Below are 15,909 nucleotides of genomic sequence, written 5' to 3'. Positions count from 1 at the left end.
ATCTGTATACACACTGGCTCCAGTGTAAGGCATACGGCACCACAGAGACACAAAAATTTGTCCTCTGTATAGATAACCTTTCTCAATCCCTCATAAATGAGCATCTCTAGATTTACCACAAAATTCACCCTGAGGTATTTTCCTAGCCTTCTGCTCAGTTTTAATGAAAAGAACAGAATGGGAAAAGGGAAAATACTTTTCTATTTTTTTTATTATTGACAGCCTCATGCTGAAGTTTCATACATAAAAATATTAGTAAAATATTTATGTTACAAGTGCTTTCCTTGTTTCATTTGCTATATCGCAATATATAGTTATGTTTTTGTAGTTTTTTTATGTTTCATAACATTAAATATACTAACTGTCCCCAGTACATCAGTAATCAGCCGTTAGTGAAATCTGGCACAACTTTCAAATGACTTTCAAAAATACACAGACTTTCAGTTTGGAATTGTCTTTATAAATATTCGGTAAAATCTGTCTAGCTTCAAGCAGTGTGACTTATAGAAGCTAATCTCAATACAGCCTTTCCTTTTCATAAAGGAAATTGAAATATATTCAAGGAATAAGTGCACTTCAGCTTGATTTAAGTTAAGCATATGGCTCCAGCAGTGTCCATGATACATGGTGTGAACCTAGTCCCAAATCTGAGACAGTCAATGAAATTCTTTCCACTGACTGCAGGCTTCCACTCTGATCCAAAGTTAGTTTTAAAGAAAATCTGCCTAGATTTTGTAAAATAGTTACTTGTAAGATGCTGTGCTATACAGAAAGTTTTATTCTTCAGTTTATCCAGAATGTACATTCTGATGAATCTGTAGGTTTTGTTTTGGTTTGGTTTTTTTGGTCATCTGTTTCCAGTGTTCATTGCATTAGAGAACATGCATATGTTGGTAAAACCGTTGATATTCTCACGAGGTTTGGAGAAAAAAAAGCAGGTTTTATGGCTATAGTCTTGTACTTCATTCCTTTTCATGGAAGGCAACACACCATCTTCTACTGTAGCAAAACAAGATATTAAAAAAAAATTGTAATTTGCATGATGATAAATGAAATTAGTTCAATGAGAGCAAAATACCTTCAAAGTGCCCATTTTGTCAGAAAGTCTTCTCTGAGAATTCAGCATGATCTTTGCTGTAGAATTTCCCCTCCTTCTCTTTTCTTCCCACATTTTTCTACATATAGGAGAAAAGAAAGACTAATTTTTACCTAGTTCTGCCATTTTATGTCAGAGAAAAAGGGTGGGCTTAATTTTAAGTGCATAATGATTAATTCTATTTCTAATTTCTAAAATTTCTATTTCTGAACTTTTTCTTCAGCAAATTACTTTGGATTCTTTAGACATCAATTGATTCTGATGATCTCGACTTAAAAAAAAAAGAACCATATACAAACTTTTGCTCCTTCTGCAGAGGGCTTGTTTGTAAAACAGGAACAGAGTATCTCCAGAGAAAATGCAAAATGCAAGACAGGAAAATTTTAGAAGGGAATTAGTTGCTAGTGAATATAATGAATGTTTCACAGTCAAGCTCATTAATAAACTCTTTGATTTTGAATGATTCATATTTCTATCATAACACAGCTTTAATGAATGCTGTTACAGACTTTGAAAAATCAAAGCAAACCTTAAAAATAAGATTCGTTCTTACCTTGTTGACAAAGATTTCAAAGATTATATGGTGTAAAAAATATGGCTGCAGAAGGGAAACATACATACATAAGTATATCTTTTAAAATAAGATTACGAAGTGCAGTGCTGAAAAATAAAAATTTTCGCTCAAGATTGCTTATGTCACTCCAGTTTACTTCTTTTATATTCAATGTTCTTTTAACTGTGTGTTTATAGTAGCTTCTTTTACTGAACCTTATTTGATAAAGTTGATATACAGAACTTCAAAAAGAACAGCGCTTAGATATTTGGGGGTTTATTTCTATTAGTCAATTTGTTTGCAGTCTCAGTACTTTCTCGATTACTTGAATTTTGCTTTGAAAGCAGAGTTATTGTTTACTCAAAAAAGTGATTTGTCAGGGGTTTGAACAGACATGTTCCCTTCTCCGGATCCTTCCTAAACCGTTTAGGCAATATCTCATTCCACTAGATTAAAGAGTTATGCCCTCTGCATTTTGAATTCAATTTATAGTTGAAATAGCTTCAAAAATATATTCTGATGTACTTTCACAATCTATATCTTAACAGGTAGGACAGTGAGATGAAGGTGTTGATGTGAATCTGCATTGTGCTTGAGAAGAGACTTAAACCAAATTTGCTCCACATGGTCAATGCTCTCATCATTAAGATGCTAGAGTGAAAAAAGGTTATCAACAGCTCTTTTCCCACTGCATCATGGGAAGCCTGATTGGTTAATTGTTCCCCAATAATTTTTCCATCCATGTTGCTTCACGTAGGGATACTGAGGCATTTGAAGGGCTATTTTGCTGCTTCGGGACATGCTGCCATTTTTGGCAAAGGAAAGAATTTTGGTGTTATGTGACTTTTGGATATCTCATTTAAGAGACTTATTTTTAAACATATGTGTAATTTTAGAGGACTTTGAGTTCTTTGGTTTTTAGTCTGAGATTTGAGCCCCCAGGCTAATCAAACTGTTAACCATCTTTATTACAGCTGAAATGAAGACCACCAAAATAATGATAAGTTGTAATAAAGACGGTTAACTTCATGCAGGGAATCTGTAAGAGAGCAATGAAAAATTAAAACTTGATTTTTCATTTCCAAAAAATGAGGCAGAAAGTTGTATGACAATAAAGTATTTTGTGCTACAGTTGTCAATCCCTGGAGCGGAGCTGCACTTTGCATTGAAAAAGGTACTAGTGTGTTTTCATGAAGTAGCATACAATCATGGAATTATGGAGGACATTGTAATATGTGCACTGAAGTTCATGAATAAAGATTGTTCCAGACCTTACTGTTTTGGTGCCAAATGCTACTCTTGATCCAGCAGCTAACAATAACCATTAGAGCCTGAGTTTGCCTCAGAACTTGAGCGATATGCAGCACGCTTAGTATTTCTGCACAGTCTGGACACGTATATAGGTGCTGCGAAAGGCTAGAGAGTTGAGTTTTTAAAATCAGAAGGCAACTCTGTGAAACATGAAAACTGTTTTTGTTGGAGGCAGAGTAACATCAGATATAAATAAATTTCAGTAGAGCTGGGAAAAGCTGAATCCCCAAGCCTGCTCCACAGCGTGAGGGAGATATATCTATGCAAAAGAAGATTGTCTGACTATAATAAAATGTGGTCGTCCAAATGATTAACATTGGGCAAAATTTTGCACAAGGGAAAATTAATACACATTTTCTGAAATGAGAAGAATCTGTCATGTGACCTTCATGACAATTAGTCCCAGCTTTCATCTCTGAGAGACAGAAAGGTATTCCTACTAGCCTTACTTTCTTTTATATTTCTCTTGTGCATATTTTTTTAAAATGAGCCATGTTTAGACACAGTGAACCTGATATTTTTCAAAGCAGTCAGGATGTATGTTTAAAAAATCCTGCTGCAAGCAGAGCTCATCCAGGCTTATAGGAGTTAAGGGTTGTTTTAAGACTTTGGTGACAGCTTTCCAAGATCCTTAGTGTTATTCATTATTCTACTGGGTCACAGTAAGCATATCGGAAGTAAATATATGTTATAGCTAGTTTTAAATCTCCAAATAAGGATTTAAGTTCATTATTATGCTTCTAAATGTTGAATAGAAGTATACATTTTTACTTTTTTTTTTTTTAGTTTCGTTAGCTTAGCAATTTTATTAGGATGTTTCTTGATATGCATAATGACATTCATAACAGCAAAGCTTCATTGACATTCAAAATGTGAGATGAAGACAAAGGCAAAGTAAGAATTCTGAAATGGATAAACATGGAAACACTAAACAGAAATATTTTAAAGGATAGTCAGCAGAAACTGTGGCCAAAAAAAAAAAAAAAGAAATCCTGGTCCCACTGAAGTCAATGGGATATTTGCTGCTGACCTTAGCTGAGAAAAGGTTTTACTTCAGTTACGCCACTACATTAACAGAGTAGCTTGAAACTGCTGAAGAGAACACAGTGGGAATAATAATATTATTATAGTGGAGAATAAGTCCCAAATGTAGGGCTTGGGGGATGGTGGGTGTGTTTCTTTATCAAGGCAAGAAAAGTTATCCTTGAACAAACTAAAGACTTTCATAAGACACATTTGTGTTTTCTTATAGTCTAAGACCTTCTGAAGCATTAGTTATCAGTTTATTCACAGCAGTACTTTTTTGTACTGATAACTGAGCACTCCTGTTTTTGCTGCTCTTCCTTGTAGTGGATTGCTGTCTGCCACAAATTTAAAGGTTTCCCAATTTCCCAATACTTGCAGAATTCATTCAACAGATTCCCCTTAATAGAATTATTATATGCAGGCTAAAAAAAAATGTAGCAGATAATACTTTCAAGGAGCTTCAGCAACTTTGATATCCTCATATTATGTTTGTGGCTGAATGTCCTCCCTTGGAAAGATGGAAAATTTTTCCATCCACCATGGCTACAGACAGGTATATCGATTTAGCAGAATACCAACTCTTTTCAGCACCAGGAAAACAAGGGAAGACTTCCACCAGTGGAGTTCAAATAAAAGTTTGGTACCCTTTGAAAAAATGGCAATTAGTCCTTATTTCTCTACTGGCAGGTTACCCATTGCCCATCCACTGAGAGGTATTTATCTGACAACAGCTAGGGGTTTAAATAATTCTATGTCTTCACATTTATGTTTAAACTGCAATTTATATACAAAAATAATGATAAAAATTCTTAAAATATGCCATCAGACCCTTCTATTTTTGTGTGATTTATTTGTCTCCTCTGTCCTCATGTTTTCTTTTGGATTATTTTTTCCAATCATCTAAGGTAATGTAGTAACATATGCTACTTGTGTAATAATATTTAACATTTCTCTGTGGATTTATTAGTTTTCCATAAATAGTTCACACATAGTTTTAATTAAAAAATCATTAACATTTTGACCCGTGTAGAAGCAATCCGGACAGCTTACTGACATCTATTGCTTTTGGTTGGGTTCAGAACTACTATTGATGTGAGTCTGTCTGTATGAAATCCAGACATTTGCCATGGTGTTTTGCACTTTCATGAAGTGGTTTTTGTGACAAGATTTTTACTGCTGTTTATAAATATTTGGAGGGTGTCAACAACCATGCCAGGAGAAAGATAAGGAGTGACATGCACTTTTCAAGCTGCTTTTCTGATCATAAACCCATCAAGGCATGGAAAATTGCTTTGGTTGACTTCCCTAGACTGGGAGTCAGCCCAGCTGTTCCTTCCAAGTGCTGTTGTGGTCTTCTTTTTTTTTCCTTTCTTTTAAATAGGAGGAAATGAGAGGGAATAAAAATACATCTATTATCACCACTGTATTAACAGATAAAAAGCTGACAGTACCTACCATCTAACTAAGACTAAAATGACACTGAATAGCAGAATGGCCTGGTGCTGTGGAAGAGCTGTAATAGCTGGTTAGATCAATCAGTGTCTCAGCAGTCTTGACAAGTTTCTGATTTAATGGGCTGAGCCTGTTTCCAGCTGTTATTAGTCTAAAAGTTTTTAAGGTTCGACAAGACTAACTCAGCCTGGATTGCCATTGTAGTGCAGGCCAGGAATTTCTTCATGGTTATGGTAAAAGCAGGCAATTTTCTGCCCTACAAAAAGGGTCATCTTTTCAACCTTTTTTTTCCAGGTTTTTCCTTTTGTTCAAGAAAGTAAACCTAAAGATGGCAAAGTTATCAGAGGCTGTCCATGGGGGCACGATAGACTGCTAAGTGTGAATTAACACTCCAGTGGTCAAGCTTAATGTTATACTTGGTTTCTTCTTGTTCATCACTTTTTAAGATGAATGTGTCTTAGATGTCAAGACATCAATACATGATAACTGTGTGCAGCTAAAAAGCAGATGTTTTACCAGTTCAATGAAATGTCATCAAATATGAACATAGTTCTAAAGGAAGGCAGTACTGAAAATCATGATACCATTAGTGAAACCAGAAGAAAAGGACTGCTGTTTCATAAAGAATCTGGAATATTGCTTTGACAGCCCAAGCCACTGCAGTGTTGTCAGCTGAGGAATATATTTATGTCTTCCTGAGATGAATGGTAAAACTCCCACTCAGTTTGGCTTCGGAAGGAATCGAGCCATGCTATTTTTTGCGCAAATCTAATCATTCAGCTATTTTTGGTTTAAATTAGAGTAGTCTCAGGACTGATGTATGCTGGTTGGTGAGAACTGGATAGTTGTGTTTCAGAGGATGTGGATTGCCTGTGAGTAGCATATTCCAGCTGCAGCACCACCTGCCTGGTAGCAAATTACTTGTTAGAGAAGGAGAGAAAAACTAGCAAATAAAATGTGATTTCAGCCAAGGATTTTCCTATCTTGGGGGAATACACAGCTTTTCTAAATGACCCTTTATTCATAGCTGCAGTTTTAACATAAATACTAGCTCTTATCTTCAAGTGGCTCAATGTGTTTCTAGTGTAAGTTGTTATTGACTAAGAATAGAGGGCTTTAAATATTTAAATAAATATTTCTGTAGTGATTTAGAAAATTAAAATATTTATAAAAAAGAAAAACCTTTATTAAAGCAAAGATTAATGACGAAAAGCTTATGTGTTGGAATTTGGTTGGTAAAGGCTGGATTTTTCTTTGTGTGGAACTTGTTGCTGAAAGAAACTCTCCGTTTATTTTTCTTTACTTCCTGAGCTTTTGAGTTTCAGAGTTGTTCATGGTTACAGTATTTTCCTGTCAGAGTTCTCAGATGCAGAGTGAACGGGTTGTTTAGGAAAACTGCATTTGAATTCTGGAGTGTTACATCCAAGTTGTCTGTCACAGTCCAGCTGGTGAAAGGAGGAGATGTCTGTAGCGGCTGATGACAAGTGACAGAGAGCCAGACAGCTGTGCTCCTGCTGTTCATCTGGATGGCTTTTCTCTTCACTTGGGACAGTCTCAATTATGAATTGGAAAATACAGTGATGGGAATTTTGTTTACTATTCCCTGCACAAATGGAGAAACTCAGTCTTTAGGGTTGTGATAACTTTGAAAGCAAGTCAAAAAGGCAATGAGTAGATTTTTTTCCCCCTCCTCAAAACAAAGCAATTTAAATGCCTCCAGTGCTCACTTTCATCCATTCCCATGGTTGTACAAATAAGATGTTGCAATTCCTAGTTTTTTAAGAAATTGCTTTTCCTATTCTGATATTAGATGTAATAATTTGCTACCTGATGGCGGATGCAGTGTAGCCAAAGACTCATCTGATTTTGCTCAATCAAGATTGAATCTGGAGTGATGATGGTGCCTAATGACATAGCAGGCTTGGAATCATATGCCGGCACAACTGTAATCTTGTGAAAATCTGAAGGATTTAGGCAGGTACCAGAATTACTAACCAGGGTGATAAAAAATCATGACTGAGGCTGCAAAAAACCAAGACAAAACCAACCCACCTTCCTGTAAATCTGGCATAGAAATGATGGGATCATCATGACAGTGACACACACACACACAGCCCCTCATCTTTTTAGACTCTGTCTATTTTACTTACAGATTTTTAACCTGAGAAGTCAGTCTTTTGACTTTCCCTGTACAGTTGTGAGAGAAAAATACTTTTTTGGTTTTGTTGAAAGAGGGAATTAGGTTGTAATTTCTATGCTTTGCCATTCTTGAGCAGTTGAGCCCGTAGAGAGGGTGCAAAGTATCCTTTATTTCTTAGTCACAGTAAAGTTGTAATTATTGATTATGGTATTTAAATTTAGTGTGCACCACTTAATTACAGAACTATAACCCTAAAACCACATCCAGGTGAAATATTCAGAGCAGGTGATCCAAGAGCACTCAGCTAACAAGATAAAAACATTTCAACAGGTCCTTGAAATGTGCTGTTACGAATGGATGCAGGTGGCTTTAATGAATACTTCATCTAGGGGACCTTACTAATTAAGATCCGTGTCTCCAAATAAACTTGAAAAATGACTGTTGTGCGTTTTTAAATTTAACCCTATGTCACTTTTGTTAAATGATCTATGTGTAGATTGGTTTCTGTGTTTTCTGGTGTGGGTAAAGGAGAATAAATGGATAAAGACTACACTATCTTTTCCCTGTGTTGTTCAAGGCTTAAAGGAGAGGTTTTGGCATTCTTTATGTGAAACTACTGTTTATTTCAGGAACTTACTGACTTGTACTTGAATGTTCTGGTTTTGTAAGGATGTAACTATTTCAACAAAATATAGAAAAAAAAATTACAAACATTGCATTTCATTTTAATCTTCATAGGAAAACTGTTTTCTGTCTGAAGTAGGGAAATGGCCAGGTTCAAAACCCAAGAGGGGCATTAAAGGAATGTACTATAAATATTTATGGTATTTAACTGAGTTGCTAGGCTTAGAATATGTGTGGTGGATTTAACTCCCTTCTGTGAAGCTCATCTAAAGGCTATGGGCCATGTCACTTATGTTGATACTGTGTAGGGACTTGCATGATCTCTCTCTCTCTGCATCCATATACTTCATAGCTGTGATTTGCCATGTTCGTTAAGGGGAGACTAAAATCCATAACATCTACTGTAGCCTGGGGAAAGAAAAAAAACCAACAATGTCAGGTCTCTCTTTGTTGTGCAGAGCTCTGTGGTCATGAGTTAAATCAAGTTTGCTGTCTTTTTTCTTACTCCTGTTGTTGCTGTTGTGGTTCTCATTATTTGTGTCACTGTCATCCTTAGGAGCTCCAAATGTGAGCTGTTACTGTGCTGTTCTAGGTGCAGAATAAAAACCTTTTGAAAGGTTCTATAAAGAATGTGAGAAAGACGACACTGACACGCGAAGAGTACAGGTGAAATGTGGAACAGACTTGTCTGGAGTGATTGCTGTAGTCTCTGGCAGTCAAAGAGTTTTTAGGTTGTTGTAACAATCCGGGTGTGGATAGGACTTTGAAGATTACATTTTTCAGGTATTTATAGTGAATATCTTGAAAGTGGGAGAGTAGAGAATTTCCTGAAAGCATCTTTATGCTCGCTCTGAGTTCCTGCTCCATCCATGGGGACTGCAGTCCAGAAGGGAAGAAAACTGAAGCAATTTTTTCAGTTGTGGAAAGCAGGTTGCGTATGGATTTGTCAACTAATTCCCTAATGGTCTTCTGTGACCTCCATGACCCACTGTGAGACACGGATTTAGGGACTGGCTAAAATAATACCCTTGAGGACCCAACAGCAGAGATAGCTCACTTGAGGCCTCACAGCAGCTGCAGGGGTTTTTGCAACCTTGAGGCTGCCGTGACCGCCACAGATTGTCTCTATTGCAGAGCTACTCAGTCTGGGGAGCAAAATTCTACCCACGTTAGGCTCCCACAGAGTCAGTGGTGACAGCAGGTTTTAGCCCTAAAATGTGTTCTTATGGCTTCCCACTTGATTAGGTATATATGCTATGTGAAGATGATTCATCTGAACTTTTCTTTGAAGGAGAAAATGAGTATTAAAACTAAGAAGACAAATTGGGAAATTCCGTTTAATAGCAGACTCAACACAAAAGCGAGCCTTTGCTGTATTTAACACAAAGATCTTCTGATGGCGAGTAACACAGTGGCATGCTTTTCTATTTATCTTGAACATATTGAAGGACAAGAGATCTTAGGTTGTATAAGTCAGCATTTACATGACAGCGTGATTAGATTTCTGAGCACAGACTTTCATTCAGGCCTAGGAGATGTAACTGTGCCCTGCTGTCTTCTTGCCCACACATCCTTTTCTGACTTTCATATTTGCCTCAGACGGCAACAACTATAGTGGACTGGTGTCCTATGCTGCTGCAGAGGGTGAGCAGGACTGGTAGCCCTGATGAAGAGATTCTGTTAAAAACCAAGAAGTTTCTTCTGTTTTAATAATAATAACAACAGAATACTGCATTATAAACCATCTTGAATATCTCTACTGCTGGTGCTATTGTTGTACCTTCTGTTTCTTTACTGCTGATGTAATTGTATTTGAGTTTTATTTAATTCCTTATAGCTGCTTTTAAAAAGGAAATAACTGTAGAATACAGGAAAGGTTTTATGACCAGTTAATGCAATTTATTTATGACAGCACAAAAGTTTAACAAAAGCTTTTGTAATAAAGAAATGGTTTTCTTTTTCTTTTCAGGTACCATGACCAACAGGATGTTACTAGCAACTTCCTTGGAGCAATGTGGTTGATTTCAATAACTTTTCTATCCATTGGATATGGTGATATGGTACCTAATACATACTGTGGGAAAGGAGTCTGTTTACTCACTGGAATCATGGTGAGTGTTTCTGAATTTACTCACTGGATATGAGATTAAGTTTGCTGCAATTAACCTCCAAACTTGTGATAATCATAAAGAAATATTTATTTGCTGGCTTGTAGAGTATACGTATTATACACCATTCCCATGGTCTTTCATTCCTGGTAATGGAATGGAGGGTTTTCTTCTTTAGGTAAAGTTTAGCAGCTGTGTAGTGAAAGACAGAGAAACGAATTGCACCCTGATGTAATTTTCAACTTCAAAATCTCAATAGAGTCTTTCATTAAATCTTAAGGTATCATATCTAATAATATCATTTCATATCAAAGTCTCAACAGAGTCTTTCATTCAATCTTAAGGTATCATATAATCTTGATTGTCTTTTGACATGTGTAATTGGGCCAGGAGTAATAATGAATCTATAGTTCTGACTGTTATTTCTTAAAATTAAGTTACTCACAAACAAAGAAACGTGATGGTGGCTAGTCTTCTAAAGCATTTTGCTTGAGCATAGTTTTTTACTTGATTTCTTATAAGTCTAATAGCATCCTATCCATAGCATTCCATTGCTTTAAGTGGATTTAGGTAGTGCAATTTTTACTTTAAGAGGTTTTGTTACCATTGGTGTGATGTAACAATTGTTAGTCCATGCATATTCAGTATATATTTATTAATTGTACTTCATGACTGGTTTTAATTTTCCTGTATTGCACCATTTGGTCAAAGTTAGGCAGGGAGTGAGGGGATGTATTAAAATGTCTGGAAAATGTATGCATATCTACAGCAAATTAGAAGTGAAAAAGCTCCAGATTCTGACACTTTTATTTGTATAAACTCCTGTGTAAATGTCCCTGTGAATGAGAAGGGCAGAACGAGCATCATAGATATTGTATATAACAGTAAGATACATACTTGTTTCTGAATTTTTGCCATTGATCACAAGTAATGCAGCTCCAATATCTACCTTCTGTTAAAAGAGGTATTTTGAAGTTATGGTTGAAAACAAAAATTTATCAAATAGTTTCCCCTTTTTAGCAGGTGTTTTGGTAAAATTTTCATTTATAAGACTGGATTTTATGTCCAAAGAGTAAAATAGATCAATGCATTTTAGTAATATATAAGTATTTTTTTCTGAATGCCTTTTTTTTTTTTTTTAAGATCTGACAGGTTTCAGGTGATTGACCTTTATTGAGGAAGACTTCCAGTACATTTTGCTGGTGGTGGCAAGTGCATATCCCCTTAAACACAGAGTTTGTAATTTAGTTGGACAGCATAGGCTGAAAGCAGAGAAATTACTCAGAAGACTTTTTTAAAGGTTGTTGGCTAAGCTCAAACCTGCCATCTTCTGGGGTATTTGCCTTTGCTTCTCTTTCTGAGCTGGATATTGATGCCAGAGAGAAAAAACTGTGATCATAAGTTCATGAGGAAAAAACGAGGACAAGCAGTATATATTGCCACAGAGGTGTGCAGAAGGGGGACAGAACCCTGTTATAATGCTTTATTTCTTCTCAGAGGAAAAGAAGTAAATACTTGAAAATGCAGGTATCAGATTTTTTTTTTCACTCAAATTGTTCAGCACTTTTCAGCATTTCATTACAAAAAACACATGGTAACAGAAATCTAAGAGCTTCAAAGCCCTGCAGAAGTGCAATTAGAATAGTAGCATTGATACTAATCATCTGTGGGTTTCACACTGCTATTTGGTTTATGCAGTGCAAATCATAGCAGCATCTGGACTGTTATCATGAATAGCTCTGGGTGGACTTATGATTTTATTAAGAAGAAAACAAGGTAAAAATAAAATCAGAAAAGCGGACTCTACATTATTGCAAATGTTTTTCTATACAACTGTGAATAAACACACAGAAGCTGAAATTATAAGATCGATTTGTCATTTTGCTTATGATAGCACCATTTGGATTCAGATGTAAAATTATTTATGGTGGTTGCTTCCATTGCTTTGGTAAAAAACTGAAGTATCGATTATTATGTACCATTTGCACACATGGTGTTCCTTTTTCACAGCCAAACAAGATTTCTTAGAAAATTAGACTTGTAATACAAGGATCTGTTGCAAAGATTTGAGAAGGATTCTTCTCCTTTTACATCCAGCATTATGTGGTGAGCTAGTGCATTTATTGTATGATGCAAAGCTAAGGATACAGAATCTTCCTGCAGAGCCAACCACCAACAGTTAGAAGCAGACATTCAGAACTAGTTGGTCAAACACATGTTGCTGCAATGAAATGAAATTAATTGCAATTGCCCTGTCACAGGATGCACAGGGTGGTTGACTATAGCTTGGATGAGAATTGCTTTAAATGAAACAGCTGTTATTTCAGAGTGTCTGCCTTGCTAATGCTGAAAGTGCAGCTTAAATGGTCTATTATTGTAATGAACTCCAAAGAGAACGTTAACCCTATCAAAGAACCAAATAAATCATGACAGTCTTCTTAAATTTGTATCATAGAGGTGGACGAGACTAGATGTTTCTTTTGGAAAATTTTTTAAGTAGCATCTTTTAACTACAGGATTTGACCACCACTCATGTAGCTGGAGAATTCTTATTGGAGTAGTCGCAATGCAGTCAATATGTCCAGTCTGAACTTAGGGATACTAGTTTTCATTAATAAAAAATTAATCGGATCTGATTTTGAAGCTTCTCATGCTGCAGCTTTTAATGTCCTTGTGCAAGTCTGCATTTAATTCAAAATAATCACAATTTGTTTCCTATGCATCATGAAAAAAGTTATGAGGATGAGGTGTTTCTGCTATGAGAACACAAGACTCTTCATCTAGGGTTCAGTTGTGGTGTTTGTGCATACAGTTTTATCTCAGACTCTGCCTGGTCTTACCAATACATACAGAGATCTGCAAGAGGAACATGGCACCTAAAGTAGTATAGTTTTTAGCCATATGATTTTTGTTGGTAGCAACATCTAACTATAACATCTTTGAAATTTAATTGTTACTAGATCGTAAGAAAAAGAGAAAATCTGTAGATTCTAACTGCATAGTTAACATTGGCTGCAGATCTTCTAGGATGACTCCTTAAAGAGTGAAAAAGAAGCTAAACATGTTTGAGCAATGAAATATGAAAATTATTTTCTAGAACTGTCTATGGACAGTGTATAAAAAGATCATAAATTATTTTGCGTAATAATGCTTAAAACATTGTGGGATTTTTTGTGAAAACTTTTGTTTCATTGTTTAATTCTGTAATGAGTTGTGGTAACACACAATTGTTTATGAAACACAGAAGCGTATTTTGAATTAAGCTCAAAGAGCTGAAAAGGTATGTTTAAGACTAATAGGCTGTTTTGTGGGCAAACAGGTATGTTTAAACTGCTAGAAGCAACTCAGTTTGCTATAATAACAGGAAAGGAATAATAAGTTGTACTGCTATTTAAAGGCTAACCTAGAACATTTTCAACATTGATCAAGAAACTGTAATATTTACAATATCTGGTGGTAAAAGGTCAGGGCAATGTGGTGAATGGTTTTGTGGATGAGAAGACTACCAGAGGAATTTCAGAAATGCAGAACAGATCTCAGTTTGTACTTTCCTGAGTGTACAGGAAAATATGGAAAGTTTTTCATGGAAATTCATCTTGAGTCCATGTCTCAGATAAATGGTAGAATTTAATTCAGTTGGTTCTGAGAATTCAATAATAAATATGTGACGTCAGGATTCAGAACAGATTATGTTTTTTCCTTCGAACGTAATACAACCTAACTGGCATGTCAAGCAGAAATGTAATATGGAGAACACAGTTAGTGATGTCTGAATTATTACAGTTGAATCTTTTAAAAGTTGGGCTGCTGAGAAATTCTTCAGCTCCTCTACTATTGTTCCAGCTTACTAGATTGCCAAAAGGGAAACTTCTGTAAGGAACAAACATAGTTTGGGATTATTTAATGGCTATGTCTTGTTGGGATTAAATTTCTAACGAAAGTAAAGAAAAATAAATGATGAAAATCAAGTTGAAAATCTCCAGAAAGTGATCCCTGAAGTTAGGGCAGTAATCTGAAATCTGAGGGAACGGCAGAGGTGCTACCTCCATTTGAGTAAACAAAATCTCCTGGAAGATGTAACCCTCTTTAGAATTATAAAAATTAAGGAAGAAAACCCTTCCTCTCAAGGTTTTCAGTTTGCACCAGTAAAGCAGGGAGGTTTTTGAAGTGTCAGAGGACAGGGGAACTGTTTCCTACTTAGTTCTAGTAAAGAGTTACAGATGCATTTCAGCAAGTTCAAAGGCAGTTAGTTACTCGTTGGAATGAACAGCAATTGTCCCATGATATCTTTGTTTGCATAGATATGACTGAACCCGACGACTGCTACAGCAAAACATCGGCTTTGTTTTGAAAAAATGTAATTTCATCTGCAATAACTTCATATTTAATACAGCAATTTTAATATACTCTTACATGTATTCTCATGAAACTTTTATATTTACAACACAGGTGTTGGACAAGAACATCATCAATAGCCGTCATCCTGAATTATTAATGTTTCCCGTCAGCATTGTAGGTTGTTGAGCCTGCCCGTTTAGTGAAATCAGGTTTCACCTCTTTGCTCAGCAGAAAGGTTTTTCACACATCAGCAGAAGCTGTCTTGATCTCCAGAAGGTTTTTAGCTGATATGACCACGGGAGGTTTCCCAGGAGCCCAGCCACCAGGGTGCATTCAATTCCTGGGCTTCTCTGAGTTAACACTGCTGTCATTTGTAGGTTGCCCTGTAGAAGGGAGATTCTTCATTTTATAATCATCATTTTCTGTGCTGTTCCAGAAGCCTTTCCCAGTACTCAGCTTACATTACTCAAGAAAAGGAGTTTATTTCACCCTTGCTACCACTACCTATTACTGTGTCTGGGACTATTTAGTCAGTTTCGTATTTGTATATGATATTTCACACTCTTCATCATTTTTATTTTTGGAACATTGCTAAAAACCTTATGTACTAATTAGAAGTCATAGAATCATAGAATGTCCTGAGTTGGAAGAGACCCACAAGGATAATTGAGTCCAACTCCTGTCCCTGCATATGACAACCCCACGGTTCACACCATGTGTCTGAGGGCATTGTCTAGTAAAGGAATCTTCTCATCTGCTGTTGTATAGATAGAAGTCAAAATGTTGCAATAGAATTGTACATGTGGTGCAGACAAACTCCACTGAAGACAATAGTAGCCAGGCAAATATTGAATATATGAAAGTATAAATAACGCAAAACTATTTTAGGTCACCTTTTTGGCTGAGATGGCGTAGCTGTTGTCCTCTTACTCATCCTATTTTGTTTCAGTGTTGCTCAAGGTTACACATCTCTTCCAGCAAGCAATGACAAATGCAAAACCACATTTATACAACACCATTTCCATAGCCTCTGTCTGTCTTGTGGATGGATTCCGCCCTCAACTTTTCCATTGCTTGTTTTGGAGAGGTTTTTTTTTACTTCAAGCAAGCTTATTTTTTTATTATTATTTTCTCCCCTTCCCTGATGGTCCTGGAAGTCTACCTTCTAGGCAGCCAAATAAACAGAGTACCTGTTTAAATTCTTACAGGATTTTCATTTTATGCAGAGCAGCAGGAGGAATGTTGTGCCTTTTCTGGTGCA

General features: G+C 36.1%; 1 protein-coding gene across 2 annotated transcripts in view; it reads left to right on the top strand.

Annotated features, from left to right (window-relative positions):
- The window catches only part of KCNN2 (potassium calcium-activated channel subfamily N member 2), a 69,142-nt gene that overhangs the window by 37,110 nt on the left and 16,123 nt on the right, over positions 1–15,909 (top strand). For both annotated transcript variants that reach the window (XM_065657635.1, XM_065657636.1), the window contains one exon: positions 10,172–10,313. In XM_065657635.1, the coding sequence (XP_065513707.1) occupies positions 10,172–10,313 (142 nt within the window). The remainder of the gene's footprint in view (positions 1–10,171; positions 10,314–15,909) is intronic.

Source organism: Caloenas nicobarica, chromosome Z (assembly GCF_036013445.1).
Source record: "Caloenas nicobarica isolate bCalNic1 chromosome Z, bCalNic1.hap1, whole genome shotgun sequence".
In the NCBI taxonomy this organism is placed as follows: Eukaryota; Metazoa; Chordata; class Aves; order Columbiformes; family Columbidae; genus Caloenas; species Caloenas nicobarica.
Note: the sequence above shows the minus strand (reverse complement) of the source record. Positions and strands in the feature narration are given on the sequence as shown.